Raw genomic sequence first — 19,610 nt, 5'->3', positions numbered from 1 at the left:
ACAAACATTCGAATTCTTAGACCTTTTTTGGTTTTTCCTATAACATCGTTCTTTAGAATAAAGCAAGAGTTAAAAATTTAAGAATGAGAATGTTACTTTTCATAATATTCTTTTTAATTATACTGACGTCTGAAAAGTTTCTAAATGGAAAGGAAATTACATACATATGGCCAGGTCTAGTCCTACAGTTCCTGTCCCGTCACGAGACTGTAGCATATGTTATTGAAGTCCAAATTATGCGAAATAAATTTACAGAAAAATATGCAATTTCATCCATTTTTTATAGTAGGTCTGAGGTTTATCAGGGTACTGTGTTCTTACTTCTAAACCTTGATTTGTTTCAATATCTCCTTTCTAACCAGAGATCATTTTTTCTCGCATTAACAATTTTGTTGACCACAGTTTTAAATATTTTTTAATTTTTAAATTTGACCTCTATTTAAACATAGACAAGTAATCTAATTTAAATTTTTCCGGACTTTTTTGCGACTTGAGGAACATCTGAAAGATGACTTTACAAATGCAGGTATTGTCGGAAAGCAAGTAATCAGCACACGGTGATTTAAGGTTACGTTAAGCGACCGAGTAAAAGGGATCCGAATTATAATCGATAACAGCTGCGATTTAATTATCACTAATATTGTTCACTTACTTGAACCCTTGTTAATTTTAAATCAAATATATTGTGCATAGAATTAAATACCTTAATTGACATTTTAATCCAAGCTTGAATCCCTGGATTAGCTTCTTATAAGCCGCCAAAGTGAGTAGTGGACGGCGGAATGAACTTTCATTTTATGCCTCGGTTCGCCAAAGAATTTAGCACCAAGTTCCAATCGATCGAGGGGCACCTCGACGATCAGCCAAGCGTCGTAGAGAGGCGAGAAAACATTGCGTGTTGAGATCGCCGACAACTTCAAGATCCACGGCTTTTGAACTTAAGCAGATGAATACGACGATGTATCCTTTGCTGGTGCGGTAGTCGCGCCCGACAGTCCGCTTTAGTGCAAAAGGTCCTGAATAATCTATTTCGGTTTTCTCGAAGGGAAAACTGTAATTATCTTAGTAGGAAGATTCCCCTGCAACTGCTTAGATTTTTGAAGTCTGATGTAGATGCACGAAACACAATCACGAATATGTGCTTTGACAAGAACGTGAGCTTAAATAATCCATGCTCGGTGAATAGCATACGAGTAATCTAACTCAAACCCACCATTTAGGGATGTTTGGTGGGCCCAGTCAACAATAAGTTTTGCGATAGGACTTTTACCCTGCAAGATGACCAGGTGTGGTTGATCGTAAGGCAGAGAAGAGTTCGCTAGACATACGCCAATTCTCGAAATTCCAGTTGAATCGATGAATGGATGTAAACGAGTAAGTGCATTGTGTCGCTCCAGTAATTTTCCCATCGCGCAATCACTCTTGTCAGGCGAGTCAGGGAAAAGAAGGTGCTAATTGTGGAAGGACTACGATGAGCGTAAAGAATCGAAATAGGTGTCATCTCCACCTGCGGATTCTTTTCTTGAAAGGCTTCATGAACGTACGGAAGCATTGGCCAGTGAACTTCAGTATGTCGAAGCCATTGTGGGCCATGTCACCACAGCGTAAGATTAACTAAAGAATAAGGGTTCGTTCCTCGAGTAGCAATATCAGCGGGGTTTTCAATAGTAGGAACAAACATCAGGAGGCGTTGGAGAGATTCCGCTGTATCTCTGATACTCTGTTGGCGACGTACATTCACCAGCGAGAAGGGTCGTCTATTTGAATCCAACTCCGGACGTTTTGTGAATCTGACCAAGCGTACGTGACAGCAAGATTGTTATTCAACCCCTCCCGTACGCAATCGATCAGCCGAGTTACGAGAAGAGTAGCGCACAATTTCAGTCTAGGAATAGTTATGGGCTTTGATTTACGAGAAGTGCTCTAACTTTAATTTGATGTCCGTCCGCGGTTTTCACGAAAACTTGTGCCGTGGTAAGCAAAACTTTTCACGAAGAGGTGAATGGATTCTCCGTTTCTGACGAGATAGATCCAATGTTCATACGGGATTTCTTAGCAGTTTAATTGGCCAAGTCGCCAGACCTTGCTCGTTTGCGGTCTGAGGAACGGTGAAGAGAAGTTTAATGGCGTTCCGGGCATCACTGGCACTTGAACCTTGAAGCACAATCTTTCCTGAGATGTCCTAAGGACAGACAGTTGAAACAGATGCGAAGGCAAAACACAGTCTCGCGCCACTTGATCGAGTCGATTTCTGTCCACTCAGGACAAGAGCAAATGTAGTGGTCATCTGTGCAGACTGCACGGAAAAGTGGATGAAAGTGGTCATAGGTGTTACTTATGTTTATCGTAACGTGGGTTCCACTGATAATGGAAACATTCATAAAAAACGTTATAAAAACAATAGATAAATGAAAATTATAATTTCTCTTTAAAGTTCAACATTTAAATTAAAGTATAAAACATTTTTTCGATTTAAAAAAAAACAAGAATACAGCGATCAATTTAGAGACATTTGAGAGTGTGTTGTCGAAATTTAATCATTAGATCTTGTATTTTTTTCACTATCAAGAGTTTTTTACATAAAAAATACGTTTGCATTATTGATTTTAAATGTTTTAAATTCAAAAACAGTTTGCAAGTCGGCTTAAGATTCTTCTGCTAAAAATATTTAATATGGAAAACAGTGAGCTTACAATTTAAATGCCCTAAAATCAAGCGAAGAAGGTTAAACCGTTCAAAAAGTCATTTAAAAAAATATAAAAACGGATGACAATATTTTCGAATAAGAGAAAAATGATTTGCTTTGTGATCTTATTTGATTCAGCATCTAGACCTAGAGTGCCAATATAATATCTATGAATGAATAATGTTTTAATTTATATAGAGAAGTGCATATACGAGGAGTCACTGCATAAATCATGTACTGTAAAGAATTCTCTAGCCGTATTTTGGATAATTTGAATTATTTATTTTTGAGATATATCTTACATCTTGGATAGATATTAGACATTATCTTGAAAAAAGTATTAAACCTGTTTTTGAACCAGAGAAATGTTCTAAAGTATTTTCGGTTCCTTTTATATCCGGATAAACCATTTGAAGGTTTAAAAATAATTGGCCTATCGACTATACGTGATTGAAAAATTTCGAACCAAGGATGTGGCAAACAAAGAGGCATCCCTATTAAAGCTTTAGTCTTTTCCTGGATAAATTTCTTAATGACTCTTAGAATCAGAGAAAAAGGTGGGAAAGCATAAACAAAAAAATGAGACAAAGAGGTAGTGAAAGCATCAATTGCGAAGGTATGGAAATCTCTCCTGCAAGATCAGTATCATTCAACCTTATGACTATAGCGTGAAGCAAATACATCTATATCCGGTAAAGCAAAACTTGTCACTATTTTTCTAAAAGCACCAATTCTGGGTATCTTAGCTCTATTATTGGCAGCCGAAAAACCTAAGTGAATTTATTTTATTTTGGATACATACTTCATTGAATTGAATAATTAACATATAGATTGTATGGAAAAATGCTACCAAAATAAAATTATTTAAGAGAGCGCATGATCAAAAAATGTATCATCTACGAAATTAGAGAAGGGTACCAACAATTGAAGGAGTATCAGGAATTGGTGTTCTTACCCTATATCATCAAAAATGGATATAAAAAAATACCAACTTGCAGAACCTATATCGGATTAAAAATAATTCCTCTTGGTTATGTCTTCATTCAAGAGATAGCCAAGATATAGCCAAGACGTTTTTGTAATTCTCGCCCCTGGCTGCGAGCGATACTTTATTTTTGGTCTTAAGTCGAAATTTGTCGTCTCCAAGCAAAACTCAAGGATACCGAAAACAAGGGGCTCTAAAGAACTCCGAGGTTCATCACTAATCCGCTTTAAATTTGACAGAATGTTTATATTATTTATCTCCAGGGTACTTATTTTTTACGCAATAATAATTTCGTTTAACTGCAATAATTATCTTTTTTGGATAGCAAATCTAAAAATGTTATCCATTTTTTCCCATCGCCAACAGTTCACTAGATACTTGTAGTAAAATCAAAGTTTTAACCTTTTTACGGAAAATTTTATATGATTGTAGTTCTTGAGCCTGACAGAGTCCGAATTTTGAATAAGCAAATCATTAACTACAAAATCACAAGTTCTATTAGTCGTAAAATTGTAATCCTTACTAAATGCCAACTGTTTGGCCCCAGCCTAGCTACCTGATTCTTGAAAATCGCAGACCCGGCCGGTGGGGTCCATAGTTCGTAGAGGTCGGGGTACAATGAAAAATAAAATTTACAAAGGGAAACTTTTTTAATTTTTACCCTGGAAAATGTTAAAGCCCTAAATTGGTAATATATATTTCTTCAGAAAAAATTCTGTCTACTTCTTAATACTTAAACTTTTCGTCTTAAGATTCACAATAAAACTTCTCGTCTCAAGACAAGTACACCCCAAATTGTCTTCAAAATACGTCGTAAATCTTAGTCGTAAACTCTAGACTTACGTTTTCGACTAGCCAGCCAGCTCCTGGCCGCCAGCGAGACATGGCCGTTTTGGCGACCAACTCAAGACGAGCCAAGTCGATTTTAAGACGACATATTTTTACACGGGTAGGAACCACAAGCTAAGCATTTTTAGTTCTGAATTACAAACGAATGAGTTAAGGTGCAATAATCTAATTACTGTTTTAAATTCTTCTATCTTAAAATGTTCAGTACAAAGAAAATAGTTAAACTCCTTTAAATCTAGAATAAATTTTTTTGACCCATCTGGTTTGTTAATTAAAAATATTTTTAAAAAAATTGAGCATGTTGTGGGCAAACTGTAGAATGACATTTTTGTTCATAAGCTTTTCCCAATCTTTTTAAAAATGCTTTTTACGAACTGCTGTCTATACCTCTATTTCTTGCGAGGATTCTGGAATCTCGATTGGTTCTGAGGCTTGGGCTGATATAGTTGGTGTGGCATTTGACACTGTAAACAAGGGATATTCCAATTCATATCCCTGGGTCTCCTGAAATTCATTATCTGATAAGAACTCATTTTTGATAACCTTCTTCCTCGTCTGAGGATGGTTGATAATCGTTTCCTTTTTTTGTTACCAACTTCGCTTCTCTTATTTCATCTGCGAGGTCCTTTCCAAATTCAACATCATCTTACTCAGTCTTTTCTACAATATGCCGAAATTCTTTCGGAATACTCGGTAGAACGGTTAATAATTAAGCTGCATTAGAAAGCTTCTTCAAGAGAACTAACCTATTAAAGAGATAGGGCTGATCCAGAAAGATTTCGTGTGTTCACAAAATGATTATCCTTCTTGAACCCCGCATAATTTATAAAAGCTCTCACATCTAGATTTAATTATGAAGCTTCTAGTCCACAGTTACCTTACCTAGCACACTTCTGTAAACAATCTTTGTACAATGTGACCTCTCGTTTGACCTAAAACATTCATTAGGGAGTGTTGTAGTATTACCTAACGCGCCTAGAAGCCCCGTACCATGTTGTAGTGCAGCGCCCATATTAAGGTTAAATACATTTAGTATAGAAAAAGCGTTAAGTATGGATGGGGGGGGGGTAAAAATGCCAAGAAAACGCGTTAGGTAATACTTGAACGTTCCCTTAGGATTATCTATTTCTCTTTCCTTTTTCCTGCATTATAGATATACACACGAATCGATTTAGCCATAGTGGCGGGGTATGTCTGCAAGTAGCCTCGTTGCTAAACCGGAAGTTTCAGAATGTTTAATGTGCAATCTCCGAATGTGAGTACCCGCGCATGTCACCTTTCCGCTATACTGATGGTGTTTCTTCGGCAAGAGTCGCACTGCCTGCCTCCCCACGTAAAACACATATTAAAAATAACCAATTAGGTAAAAGAACCCGGAAAAATACGTCGAGCACAAAATACGTTTTGAGATAAAAACCAATAGAAGGCGGGCATGGATAGCGACTTTTTTGAAATGAAACTCTAAAATTGTGGTCAGATCAGCGGCAAGTAGCGAAACCACAATTGCAATTTGGAGATGGAAGTCTGATATAATTGTTGTGAATCGTGGTTCATTCTGGAAGGTGTGGAGCTCTCACATTTTGAGTTTATCTATGATGTTTATCTATTAAATGACGTTGTTTGACCAGAAAAAAGTTTAATTTTATTATCAACTTTCGTTCTTAAATGTAGTTGGAAGTTTCTACGTATTGTCGAATTAGCAAAGCAAGACTGGCAGCTCCAAGTCCAGTAGCGTGACTTTCACAGTTGATATCTATTATCTTGACTGCTCTTAGTATTCGTGAACCATTTTCTTTTGTTCTAAAAGCCAAGTCGCATATTGTTGATGTATTCGAAAATTGGGTTTTAATTTTTTATAAGAAGAGAATTTTTAAAAAATCAGTAAATGCACGTACCTGAGAGTGGTTTGCGAATCAAAGCAGCCCACTGGCTGCTGCCAACTCATGATTAAATTGGCATAATAGTCATTGGAGAATTCGAGATACCCTTCAGAGCCACAAATAACGACTGGAACATAAAAACTGAAGTCAAGACAATCAATTTTTCAACGAATGAACCAGAAATTAAATTTTAGGAGCAATTTTTTGGATACCTTCTTCACAAGCTAAATCTGTTCCAGGAGGAGGAAATTCCAGACTCTCGATATCGATAAGATTTTGTAAAATCAAAGTACAGTACTCAGAAGCAAGCTCTATGTAGGTAGTTAATTTTAACTCTTGACAATGAAACTATGCAAAAAAGATAACATAATCTTAACAAATTATAACAGACGAATTCGAAAATTGGCTGATCATTTTTTTAGAATATTCTTATTTTAAATATCGAAAAATTGTATTTAAGCCAGCATATTTTTAATGCGATTTTTTCTAGTGCCAGTAAATGCTTTGGCGATTTTATAATAATTATAAGGACTTACGGCTTTTGCGATCCAAACCAAAAGAAGCCTATGTGTGAGAGCATATCCTTGGGGATTATCATTTCTTAATAACATTAGCTCACATTCTTCTGAAACTTTACAAGTTTCTGTGGGATATCCCTTCAGCATATTTGAAATACAGTAGTCACTTTGAACCTCTGAAGGTGTCCCACTGTTCAAAAGTTTACTGGATATTTCGTGAGTATTATTCAATTTTCGCAAAATGGGCTTTGCCAGAAGACCATTTTTCCATTCAATTGGATAAATCCAAGGTTCTAGACGATTTAGTGCCTCGTTCACTGAAAACACTGTTCATTAATCGAGTTGCTAAGGCCCAATAGGAAGGGTTGCGTAGGCTAGCGTTCCAACATTTTTGCATATTTTTCTTCATGACCCCCTTCTCCACTCCTTCTCATGCCCTCTATACACATGTACATCTATACTTCTTACCTTTCTGCCCCTTTCTTTATTAATCATTTCTCTTTAACCCTTTGTCAACCCTCTATCATCTCCTCTCTCGAAACCACCTTCTCTTACTCTTTCAGGTTGTCATCATTACCGTGCACCAATCTGTTTTATTCTCCACATCCACCTCTCTCTCCCAATATGCATGCACCTTAATACATCACGACGTTTCTACTCCTTCGAAAACCTTTCATCTACACCTACACGGACACCTACATCTTCATATACGCCTTCAACTATGCCTGCAACTGCAGCTACACCTAAACCTACACCTAGACCAACACCTACATCTACAACCATGTACCAGCTACCCTCTCCTGTATGCCTATCCGCACATCTCATGCAGAAATCTCCCCATCGTTTCCTATTTAATATTAATTTTTAGCTTTTGAGAAAGTAAGGGAAATTTATTAATTTCTTGATGTATTGAATTATATTGCACTTCAGATCTCTTCCCATGTACTCTCAAACTTCTCACTTCCAACTCTATTCTTTATTCTTCACCTTCGCACCTTCACTCCAAATAATGTTAGAAGTGAATAAGGGGTGGGAAACTAGCAGAGAGGGGGGAGGTGAGAGGGACAGTGATAGGGCGACATGAGTATTAAGGGACAGAGGTAGAAATTTCTTTTACTTCTTCCCTTTTATACCCACGTACCCCATCCTGGGTCCCTACAAACCTATATTTCTTGAGATTAACCTCTCTCTTCCTATGTTATTCACCCTTTTCGCCCTGATCACCAATGCCTTCTCATCTTCTCTAACTTTTTAAACTCTCTTTTTAGGTGTGGATCGTAAAAAATTTTATTGCATGAATATGGAAAATAATAACCTTAATATTTTTTTTTGAATTATCTTGTATGAATTATGTGGGTCCTAATTGTGTTATTCGTACACAAATTTTGTGGCTTAAAAATAAGCTTCCAACTCTTGTAAACTTATATTATCTATCTTCTCTGTTATATTATCTATCAATCCTTATAATATCTATTTGTACACGCGCATGTGGGGGAAACCAGCTCATCCGCAAATTTATTTTTCATTATTAAGGCCGTGGTTACGTCTATCGAAAAAATGAATGTTTATAAATTGTTCGTATTTTTGTATACTACAGATAGCCGTAAGTAGAATTTCAAATCTTAAAAAAATCGGCCTCGAAAATTTTGCAAATGCTCTAATTTTTTGAAATTGTATGTAAAATGGCTGCCTAACGAAATTGAGTTTCAATTTAAGGCCCTTAAAGAGTGTAGTAAAGCCCAATCCGCTCTGTCAATTCTTCTGAAAGTTATAGTACGAACATTCTAAAAATCTTCAGACATGCAAGTACACAGAAACACGTGCTGACAAAAAGGCAGACAGACACATTCGCGAAAACCTGTTTTTCGGGATCAGAAGGTCCCAAAGCGTGGATATTTGACAAAAGCGGAGTAGGGTGTCGGGGTCAAATTTTATTCAAGTCTAATACCTTCTTTCACGAGAATGTAAAAATAATTTAATTGAATTTATTAATTTGTTATGTTTTACTTTAATTCCACGTTATATTTGCTTACGTCATACGATTCCTGCCACACCGACATATTTTTTCGCAACAATTTACATTCAAGGGTAATCTCATTCTTCACAGTGTATAGCTCAGTATAGTGTATAATCGTGAAATGCTTAAATATCTGAATTAATTTTCATTTTGCGTTGACAAAAATTCATATGCCTGGTTAGATATTATAGTAGGTTTTAGACAAGGTTGCGTTATGTTCATTTATGTCCATTTATGTCATGTCTATTTATGGCAGATTTAATAGAAGATTTGCAGAGAATGCTGAACAAACTGAAGACAAGCATGAAGGATATGGGCCTGCATATCAACGTAAATAAATAAATTATAGTATTCGATGGAAAGCCTCAGAAAACAGTATGCAAAATTATCTTAAATGATGAGAGAATGGAACAAGTTGATATGTACGTATATCTTGGTAGCTTATTCACTAGTGACGGAAAGATGGATAAGGAAATAGGTAGGCGCATCAACGAGGGTAAGAAGTTTATCGTTAGAGTAGCGCCCATTATCAGAAGTAAAAATATATCAAATAAAACTAAAATGGCAACACATAATTATATATTTGTACCAACTGTGCTATCCTGTAGCGAGACACGGACGTATGAACAAAAGTATAAGAGCTCCATCAACGCGATCAATATGAAATTCCTGCGCATATTTTGCGGGCAAACTCTGTTGAACAAACTGAGTAACGAGATAATCTTCAAAGAATGTGGTGAGAAGAAAGACCAGTTGAAACATAGGAAATAAATCGGATAAGATGGTTCGGGCATGTTGGGAGAATGAAAGATGAACGACTTACGAAACAAGTATATTAATGTGAAGTAACTGGCAAAGTTTCTAGCGGAAAGAATGGTTAGAATGTGTGAATGAGACCCTAATTAGAAGAGACGTAAGAATTCACAGACACACGAGAGCTTGCATGAAGAAATGCATAGACGGCAAGAACGCTAGAGAAGTATGTCAAGGCAGAAAAGTATGAACTTAGATACTCATGTGCCCGAGTGGGAAATCTCACATGAGGATTTTGTGATGCTCTTCACTTGGGGTTATTTCTTAAGAGATTGAACAGAAACCTTGGTTGAAGCACTATCACTCCCCTCCTCACCGAGTGACTTATTAATCCTTCAAAAGGAAAATAACTTAATGGTAGGGCTTGAGCTTTCCTCTCATGACTTTGATGGCTATGTTGGTGGTAGCATTGCTACTGACAGGGTTTCCCATGCCAAATCTGCGACAAACGGAACAGAGATGTTATGCGCCTCTCTTTTTGGGCAGAGAAATGTGGGCAAAATGTGAGGAGAGAAGATCGTAGATTTTGAAAATGTTTCTGTAGAATACGTGCTTAGCTACCTGTTGCGCGGTTCGGTCTGAGCGGATCATTGATTTAATATTGGTGGTTATTTTGGCAGTTGAAAAAATCAAAATTCTTAAAAAGTTTTCGTCAAACACGTTCTAAGTTACATGGTGCGCAATTAGGTTTACATAGATCGTCAGCTTACTATTGGAAGTTATTTTCGTTGTTGGAACAATTTGAATTTTGAAGAAGTTCTTTTAAAATACGTACTAAAGTACCTGGTATTCGATCCGTTGCACTTGGATCGTCTGTTATTGGTGGTTATTTTGGTAGATGGAAAAATTAAAATTCTTAAAAAGTTCTCGTCGAATACGCGCTAAACTATCGGGTGCGCGACTCGGTGCTCCTAGGCCGTCGACTCACCATTTACAATTATTTTTGTTATTCACAGAATTTAAAGTTTTTAACAGTTCTCATAAAATACGTATTAAAGTACCTGATACTCGATTCGGTGCACATGGATCGTCGACTCACTATTGGCAGTTATTTTGGCAATTGTCACAATTGTAATTCTTATAAAGTTCTCGCAGAATACGTGCTAGACTGCCTGATGCGCGACACAGTACACCCGGGTCGTCGACTTACAATTTTTTGTTATTTTGGCTGTTGGACCAATCATAATTTTTTTTGTTTTTGCAGAATACGCGCGAAGCTACCTGGTGTACGATCCGGTTCACCTGGATAGTCGGCTCACCATTGGTAGTTATTTCGGCAGTTGGCACAATTTAAATTTTTAAAAAGTTCTCATAGAATAAGTGGTAAACTACCTGGTGCACGACACGGTGCACCCGGGTCGTCGACTCACCATTTGGAATTGTTTTCGTTATTCACAAAATGTAAAGTCTTCAAAGTTCTCGTGAAATACGTATTTAAGTACCTGACACTCGATCCGGCGCACCCGGGTCGTCGACTCACCATGATGAATTGTTTTCGTTATTCACAAAATTTAAATTTTTTAAAAGTTCGTGTAGAATACGTGTTAAACTACCTTGTGTTCGATCTGATGCAGCCGGATCTTTGACTCACAATTAAGCGTGCGGATTACACAACGAGCTCAACACTCGGACTCAGGCTGCCTACTAGGCAAGAGAGGGGGTAACGCGTTGCTACGGACCGATTTGATTGGATGGCAGTTTTAAAATGATTTGCTCAACTAATTCGGCCTATAGCCACGCGTTATTCCCTCTCTTGCCTACTAAGCTGGCCGAATCCACGCACAAAGCTCATTGTGCAATCCAAACGCTGAATTTTTAGTTACTGTCGCTATTGGAACAATGTAAATTTTCAAAAAGTTTTTGTAGAATACGTGCTAAACTATCGGATGCGGGACCCGGTGCACCCGGGTAGTGAACTTACCATTTAGAGATGTCTAGACTATTAGCAAACTTAATATTTCCATTTTTAACGCAGGCTTATTTTCTCTGACACTTACATGTTCTTAAGAATATTCTTTTGTGTCCAATAAAAGTAAATATTTATTCACCAAGCTTTTTTAAAAAGTGAGGAAAATTTATTATATTCTGTCCATCTTCGACAATTTTTCCATAGTTCAATATCAACCAAATCACGTTCGACCGTGGGTGAAGCATGGCAGAGGGGCCATTAGCCATGCTCGACCCATTGTTCATAATTATGGGACGAACGTGCATGAACATTGACCTAATTTTGAGACGCGCTTACCCCACGCTTACTTCACGCTTGCTACACAGTTAACCCACGCTCATCACACGCTCACCCCACGTTTATTCCATTGCTGAGCCGTGGTTCACCCATTGAACCTTTTCCACGCGGTTCGAGGATTTGTATCCTCAGAGTGGTGCTAATTTAAAAATAAATATTAATTAAACGGCACAAATAAAATGTTTCCCTTTTTATATTAAAGTCTAAAATTCTCAGGAGCGGCTCGTAGGAAATTTGAACTGTTCGTAAAAAAGTTCTAAATTTATCCATACTTTTTTGATAAAAATAAGGCTTTATTGTTTAATTTTGTACTCCCGTATCCGAGACATAGCTACAAGTTCGTGACTTTTTCACGGATAAACTTTTTCTGTGCAACAATAAAGGAAATATTAACTACTCAAAATAATACCAAAAACTTTGTATTGGATTATGAATTACGATTATGAATTATACGCAGGAGCTCTTTAATTAATGGCATATTCTATGCTTACTGCTATTTAGAAATTTTTGCTATCCACTGTTAGGAGATTTCCCCTACACGAATTGAGGTATGGAGTTTCCCAATTCGGAATTTAAATAAGACGCACTGAGGAACGTTTTTGTACAGCTAAAATTTTGAAATTACAAAAACAAAATTTAAAAAAATTGGTTCCTGGACGTAATTTGTTACAAAAAAATGTTTGTATGGTAGGAATCGTATTTCACATGATTATTATACATTATTTGTGAGAAGGTTTTACGATGCTTTTGAAAGTTAGAGTACTTGTGCAATTTTAGACGCGTTGGTATGTAAAAGCCCAGGAAAAATGAACCGATAAAAATCGAGTCGGTTTCAATTGCGTATCTGTTATTTGCAGACTGAAAGAATGAAAATTCAATGGGTTGGCTGTATTTTTAATCGGTCACCTGAAAGCGGTGCTTTAAATCTGCCATTCCACATTCGTTAAAATGCTTAGTGAATAGAGCGGAATGAGACTCACTTATCTGAAATAATTCATATGGGCATTCGACGATTCATTAATGTGCGCATGAATTGGTTCAAATTTAATTTGAAATAGAGTTCTTAAAAGATCACAACGAATAGTAAAAATACGATGCACACACAGCAATTTTCAATAAGCGTGAAGCTGCCAATTGTATGTCACCTCAGGTTATGTTTAACTGAGTAGAATATGCAGATTAAACTTTTAAAGAATTAATTCTTTCGAATGAGAAGTATGAAGTAATACATTTGATTAGGACAATTCTGATTAAACAAAAATTCAAGAAATTCAAGTTAAATAATGTTGTTATATATTATAATTGATGCGACAATTTGTTTCTAAATTTAATGATTATTTAGTTGTGACTCTGTTTTTATACTGGTTTTCAATAGATTATTTTGTACAGGAATTATAAGATTTATTTTGAACTAAGCGTCAGTTACATTAAATTTATTCAGTGCACATGCTAATGGCTGCAGGGAGTCCACGTGTTAGAAACGAACTCTGCCATTCTCTCATATCCATTCGCATCACAATGATCGAAATGTTAAAAAATTCAATACCTGCATTTTTTAAAGGTATTTTCTACCACATAAAACGAGAGTGATAGTTTTTGTGAATTTAAGATAGATATCAGATAAATGTAAAGTTTCACATAACCCACAGATTGTAACTCATTTATTTTTCACTTTCAGTGAAAATGAGAATTTATAAACATAAAATATATAAATAAATTTTCAACATTCTGATGTGGTGTAATACAAATATGTGAAAAAAAGTTCAACAAAATCAATTAAAATGCCTGACAATAAATATTCTGCAAATAAAAGTAGACTACATTTATGCCAGGATTTTCTTAAAAGTTGCCCATTTAACTAGTTTTTAATAAATAATTTAAACCATTCACATCAATTTTTTTCTTATTAATATTTTTCTATCGGAACTATTATTCCTCTATTGGTTAATGCGGATTCATAATTTCTACTGAATGGGTATGGCAAAAAGATTACGTGGCCGATTAAAAAAGCTCGTTTCTCATTCGAAACTCATTCTAACCGATGGGAAGGTATCTGCAATTCCAGTGACAGATACACTATTCAGAAGACCTCAAAACCCATTCAAATGCAAGTGAATGGATGTTTGTTTCCTGGGAGAGTCGAAAGTATAACTATTTTTTCATTACAAAATTCGATCTCTCAATTTGATGAAAGTTTTAGTTGTTTGGGCACGTCACACGCGTTATAATAATATTTATAAAAACGAAAATCTTGCAATTTATGTCCTAATAACAACTATATTTCTTGTATTAAGAACGAATTGTCTAAAATATGTATGGTTATTTTAGGTAAATTATAGTTCATTTCAGTTTATTACTGCAACAAAGTAAATGATCAAACAAATATTTTTCCCTTTACTAAAAAGATTTATTGGCCTTCCAATATAGCTGAAAAGGTTTTTGTTGGCACCAAAAATATTGATTCGAAATACATCAATGTTAAATGGTGAAGGTGTGCGCAGTAAATTTAATGAAATAAAACAACTGGGTTATTTAAATATGATAAATTAATAAAATTCTATTACTCTTTACGCAAATGCACTATTAGTGTAAGTTAAATTGACCTAATTTATTTTTTTGAAATCTTTTAAATAAATATATTAGAATAGAATTGCAAAAGCCTCTATAAATATGTTAACTGAGTGGAAGGGCATGGTGATGCAGGAGGTGCAAGAATTTGTGTACCTGGGCTTCCTGTTTCCGAGGGATGGGGCACTGGGTGGTCATATTAACGAGAGAGTGAGAAGGGCCAATGTGACGATGATGCAGGTGCGGGGACTGGGGAAGAAGTTGTTCGCTGATGATTTTGGAAAGAGAATATAATTGTACGATTCGCTAGTATTGAGTGTTTCATTTTATGATGTGGTGGCACGGTGGTAGAAGGATAAAGAGGAGGTAAAAAGGATTTAAGAGAAGTATGTGAAGTGGACACTGGGGTTAGCAAGGAATATGCATAAACTATATTGTCAGGGGGGAGCCGGAAAGAAGAATGCACGAGAAAGAAAGGATGGTAGCTTGGCAATGCGAGGTAAAGCGTAAAGTAGGAACATACATGCAAGGCGAGGCGTAAGAAACTCATTTTTTCAAGGCCAGCAGGCCGACAAAGAAACGTTTATTTAATATTTATCTAATATGTTAACTGACTTTTACATTTGTATTTTTAATCATTATTTCAAATAATCAACAATGTTTCATCTTTTGGTCGAATGGTTAATCAATGGTGGTCAATCAATTTATTTTAATTCATGAAATATTATTTATAGATATATCAACGTCTAATTGTGAAATTTGTATCAGTTTTTATCAGGTTGCATTTATTGGTTTCGAAAAATTACGGGAGTTGGAAAGGGGGATGGACTAGTCGTCCTGAATTTCAGGACGACGAGAAATTTCGTTTTTTTTAATGAAAAGAACAAATCTATGTTTTTTTAATTCAAATTCTGTTGTGTCTACATTTTTTTTTAAATAAATTAACGTTTAATTATCTTAGCTAAAAAATTAATATTTTGAAAGAATTTAAATTATACGAACGTGAAAAAATTTTTAATCAATATTTTACTAAACCTTCACATTTTGAAGAGAAAAAGGCCATTTTTTAACTTACTTATAGCTACCACTTTGTTTTCAGGTTTAACATTCTTTTTCATGAATCTTCGGGCGTCGTCACAAATTTTTCCTACATTTGCTAAAAAAAGTCGATGATCCAATTGTATAAAATGTGCATTTGAGTGAGATAATGTGGCCATAATATGTGCTAAGAAAATCATTAATTCAATATATTCATACATACAAGGTTTAGAAACTGGTTTAGAAACAAATGAAAATGTAGAAAAACTTTACCTTCTGCTAAAGTTAAGCCAAAAATAGCGTCTACGTTCATCTTCTCTGCTCTGTGAGCCATGTAGTTTACAACTTTCCATAATGCATTTAGTCGTCGATCTACAATTAAATTCATTATTGTTTCGTACTGTGTATTAGGGTGAGATACGAATTTTTTAATTAGGCCAGAAAGAATCTTTTTCTGTACATAAAAAAATCTAATTTGCGGCAGATTTTTTACAATATTGAGAAATAAAGTACATGTATCGTGATCTTTTTTAAATACTTTAATAATTTCAATTCTCTATCTTCATTTCTTTTTGAACCACACACTCCATTTGCAAATTGACTTTAATTAACATGCATCATTACTGTAAAATATACCTTCTGGAACTACACTTAATGTAAAATACACCTTCTGTAACTATAGTAAACTACACATCTCTCATTTCATATTCCATTTACGACATTACAAACCAATTGAGTTGGTTGACTTGACTTAATATTTCTCTCATTATGCTTTCTCTAATTTTTATCTTCTAGAAAGTGATTTCACTGAATACAAATTCACTAAATATTTTTCTTTTTGAATGACCATTTAACTTAATTTTTATTTTTCCTAATTATCATTTGGCCTAGTCTTTTTTAACGAATTATTATTTCAAAGTATAAAAATTAGGCAAATTTGGCAAAATAAAAATTAGGACAGACAATAATTCGTGAAGATAAAAATGAGGATTCATTGTTTTCGGCCAAATTACTTTCGGTTAAATAAAAATGAGGAAATGTAAAATTTTGGAAATATTCATGCGCCCCTTCACAGAGATTGTATATTATGATAGCCTTTAATAATAATAATAATAATAATAATAATAATAATATATATATATAGTATATTATAAGATTTGTTAGAAAATAAAAAAAATCAGAATTCACTTTTCACTTCTTTTTAACATTTATCGTGCTCACCAAACTCTTCAGTATTAAATATAGCATATATCCCGGAACAACATGTGCATATTATTACGAAAAATATTAGTTCCGGATAACTAAATCGCATGGCTAGTCTCCCGAAGAATATTATACAACACCGAAGTTCCACCTGGCACCTAGGCTTTTATATACTCCCCACTACGAGCAGCCTCAATATAAACTAAAACAACTCCAACCACTGGTATTGGTTTCTGGTGCTTTTTCTTCGTTTGAGCAACGTTGAAAAATTGCATGGATTTCTCTTAAGAGACAATTTTCTCGCGGGCCACAGGATCAATGAAACTACACACCAAACTCATTTTACAGATCTAGACGAATTGTCTATCCGATTATCATGCTGATGCCTTTAATTTTTTACAAATATGAATTTATAAAAGCTTAAAAAGTACATTGGATGAAAAAATATGAAAGTTAATAATTGAATATTTACAAGGTATAAGTATGAAAGGACTTTGCATTATTTCTTGTTTAAATGTCAACAACTAATTTCAATTATCTTGTACATACAAAGGACTATGCACAGAATGCATGGGAAAATGTATTTTGGTCGATTTGGTTAAAACTTTGCAGTTTTGTAGGTTATAAGGCCTAATGAAATATTAATTGAAAATTTTTAACAAAAATGGAAAGTTTTACAGCTATACGGCGCCAAGCGCTCAAAATCAGAGCATAAGATATATTCTTATAGCATTTAAAGCAAATATGACGACAATATCAGTATCATGCATTAAAATTTGGTTAACATTACGTCCGCCTTGTATAGCGCGCTTCTCGCAACAGCAACGGTGATAAAATAAGCTCACTATGAATAGCGGTAATTCCAATCATAAGAATTGCCCTCTTTTCGCAGTAGCCGAACTCTAAGCGCTCAATATTTCGAATTAAATGCAACACTTACTGTTTTAGGGCAGTAAAGGTGACAAAATAAGGTCGTTGCGATAAGTAGGCGGTAGATATGAATGTCACAAATGCACTTGATAATGATCTTATTTTAGAAGCGTTGCTGCTCGGAAACTGTGAGTGTTGCACTTAATGCCAAACATTGATCGCTGAACGTTCGGAAGTTGCGAGGACAGGTGGATTTATATATTTGGCATTATGTCAAATCAATCCAAGTGCGAATTGCCAAACCTGAATAGATGGCCCAGTGTTGGTCCAATTTTGGCATCCAAATGTCGGCTAACGATATTGGGCCAATATCGGCGTTTTAATCAGCCCAGTGTTGAAACACTATTGGCAGCCTATATTAGTTATTCAAATTTTCCGATCCTCGGCCAATACTTAGCCCATTATCGGCACTTTTTTGCGCCAAGTCTTACTTTTAGAACGGTGAACCATGTTTCGCTTCGTCACTTTTACCACGGAAAACCATATTTTATTTAAATCGGCTCAATGTTAAGTCAGTGCTGGCAGCCTATATTAGCTATTTATATTGGCCGATCCTCCACCGATACTTGGCCCAGTATCGGCACTTTATTGCGCTAAGTCTCAGTTTTACCACGGCTAACCATATTTGATTTAAATCGGCCCAATCTTAAGCCAGTGCTGACAGCCTATATTGGCTATTTATATTTGCCGATGATCCACCGAGAAAAAACAAAATATACGCTAAGAAAAATTGTAATCGATTTGAATTATTTATTTAAAAATGATAGTATTGATGTACCTGTTAATAGTTCGTTTATTTTACATTTACGTAACGTCACAAAATTATAAATGATTAGAAAAGGAGAGCTTAAAATTTGGTACCTTAACTTTTCTGAACTGTAGCTTATGAGGATGGTTTTTTCATGGAGTTTCAACTTGTCGGTTTAGCGCAGTGGTTAGCACTCCCGACTGCTAAGCGATAAATTTAGGCGTATAGATGTAGGTTCGATACCCGCATTAGCGTTAGAAATTTAATTTGCAAAATAATTATCACAATGTAATATATGTATTTAATCTAAACATCACCATTAATATTTATATTCAAAGTAGTCGCAATCAATTAATATTTATTTTTTAAGTACGTTTTAATGAACATGTTTAAAAAAATTGCGTAACTGTCTGAAAGGCAAAGTAAAATGAAACTCAAGGTATTAAACCTCTTCAATCTATAAAATATTATTTATGATATATGAGTATATAAAAATCGGTGAAATTAATATATTTTCGAATCTTCCAACAAATTTTAAACAGCATCAAATTGGGCTAAAAATATGTACACAAAACACTGGAACACATTTCTAACCGATATGATTGGTGTATTAAAAGCTGTTTCAAAGTCTGAACAAAATTCCCTACAGATAATCACCGAATTATATAATGGACGAACGAGAAAATTCCAAAATTTAAAGAATTATAAAAATTGTTTTATTGAATATTATTTATCTATTTTAAATGGAATTAGCAAAGACTTTTAACAAAGAAGTTTTTCAATTTTCAAGACTGTATAAAATAATTTAAAACATTTTTAAATCACAATTAATAAAAATAATGTATTTCTAAATAAACAACTTTGTTTAAAAATGTGCATAGTATGCAAAAAATTAGAAAAAAATGCTCTCAACAGTAGCATTGTCAAATGAAAGAAAAATTGAATAGCAGGTTCAAAGTAAATCTGTACTGTTTTAAAGCATGCAAAGTTTGTTTAAAGGATGTCATTAGTGGCGGCGAAATTTTAGGGAGAAATTTCTTTTTCGCTCGAGGAGCACGTGTCTTCAAATTAATTTCTTTATACAATTTTTATACAATTATTGTTATTGCAAATTCAAGAAATAGTTTTCA

General features: G+C 34.9%; 1 protein-coding gene across 6 annotated transcripts in view; it reads right to left on the bottom strand.

Annotated features, from left to right (window-relative positions):
- Positions 1–17,861, bottom strand: part of LOC117172691 (UPF0764 protein C16orf89 homolog) — a 40,468-nt gene extending 22,607 nt beyond the window's left edge. For 2 of the 6 annotated variants that reach the window (XR_004467045.1, XM_033360836.1), the window contains exons 1-6: positions 16,821–16,916; positions 15,873–15,971; positions 15,637–15,786; positions 6,937–7,235; positions 6,613–6,748; positions 6,416–6,527 (exon numbers count right to left, since the gene is read on the bottom strand). Coding sequence is in view for 5 of the 6 variants with exons in the window: in XM_033360836.1 (XP_033216727.1) it covers positions 6,416–6,527; positions 6,613–6,748; positions 6,937–7,235; positions 15,637–15,786; positions 15,873–15,971; positions 16,821–16,911 (887 nt within the window). In the remaining variant the exon portion in view is untranslated. Of the gene's footprint in view, positions 1–6,139; positions 6,321–6,415; positions 6,528–6,612; positions 6,749–6,936; positions 7,236–15,636; positions 15,787–15,872; positions 15,972–16,820; positions 16,917–17,592; positions 17,690–17,742 lie in introns of those variants that run through there. The other 4 variants (XM_033360837.1, XM_033360838.1, XM_033360835.1 and 1 more) reach the window with 4 other exon arrangements.
- Positions 17,862–19,610: the final 1,749 nt, after the last annotated feature.

This window comes from Belonocnema kinseyi, chromosome 5 (assembly GCF_010883055.1).
Source record: "Belonocnema kinseyi isolate 2016_QV_RU_SX_M_011 chromosome 5, B_treatae_v1, whole genome shotgun sequence".
NCBI classification, from domain to species: Eukaryota; Metazoa; Arthropoda; class Insecta; order Hymenoptera; family Cynipidae; genus Belonocnema; species Belonocnema kinseyi.
Note: the sequence above shows the minus strand (reverse complement) of the source record. Positions and strands in the feature narration are given on the sequence as shown.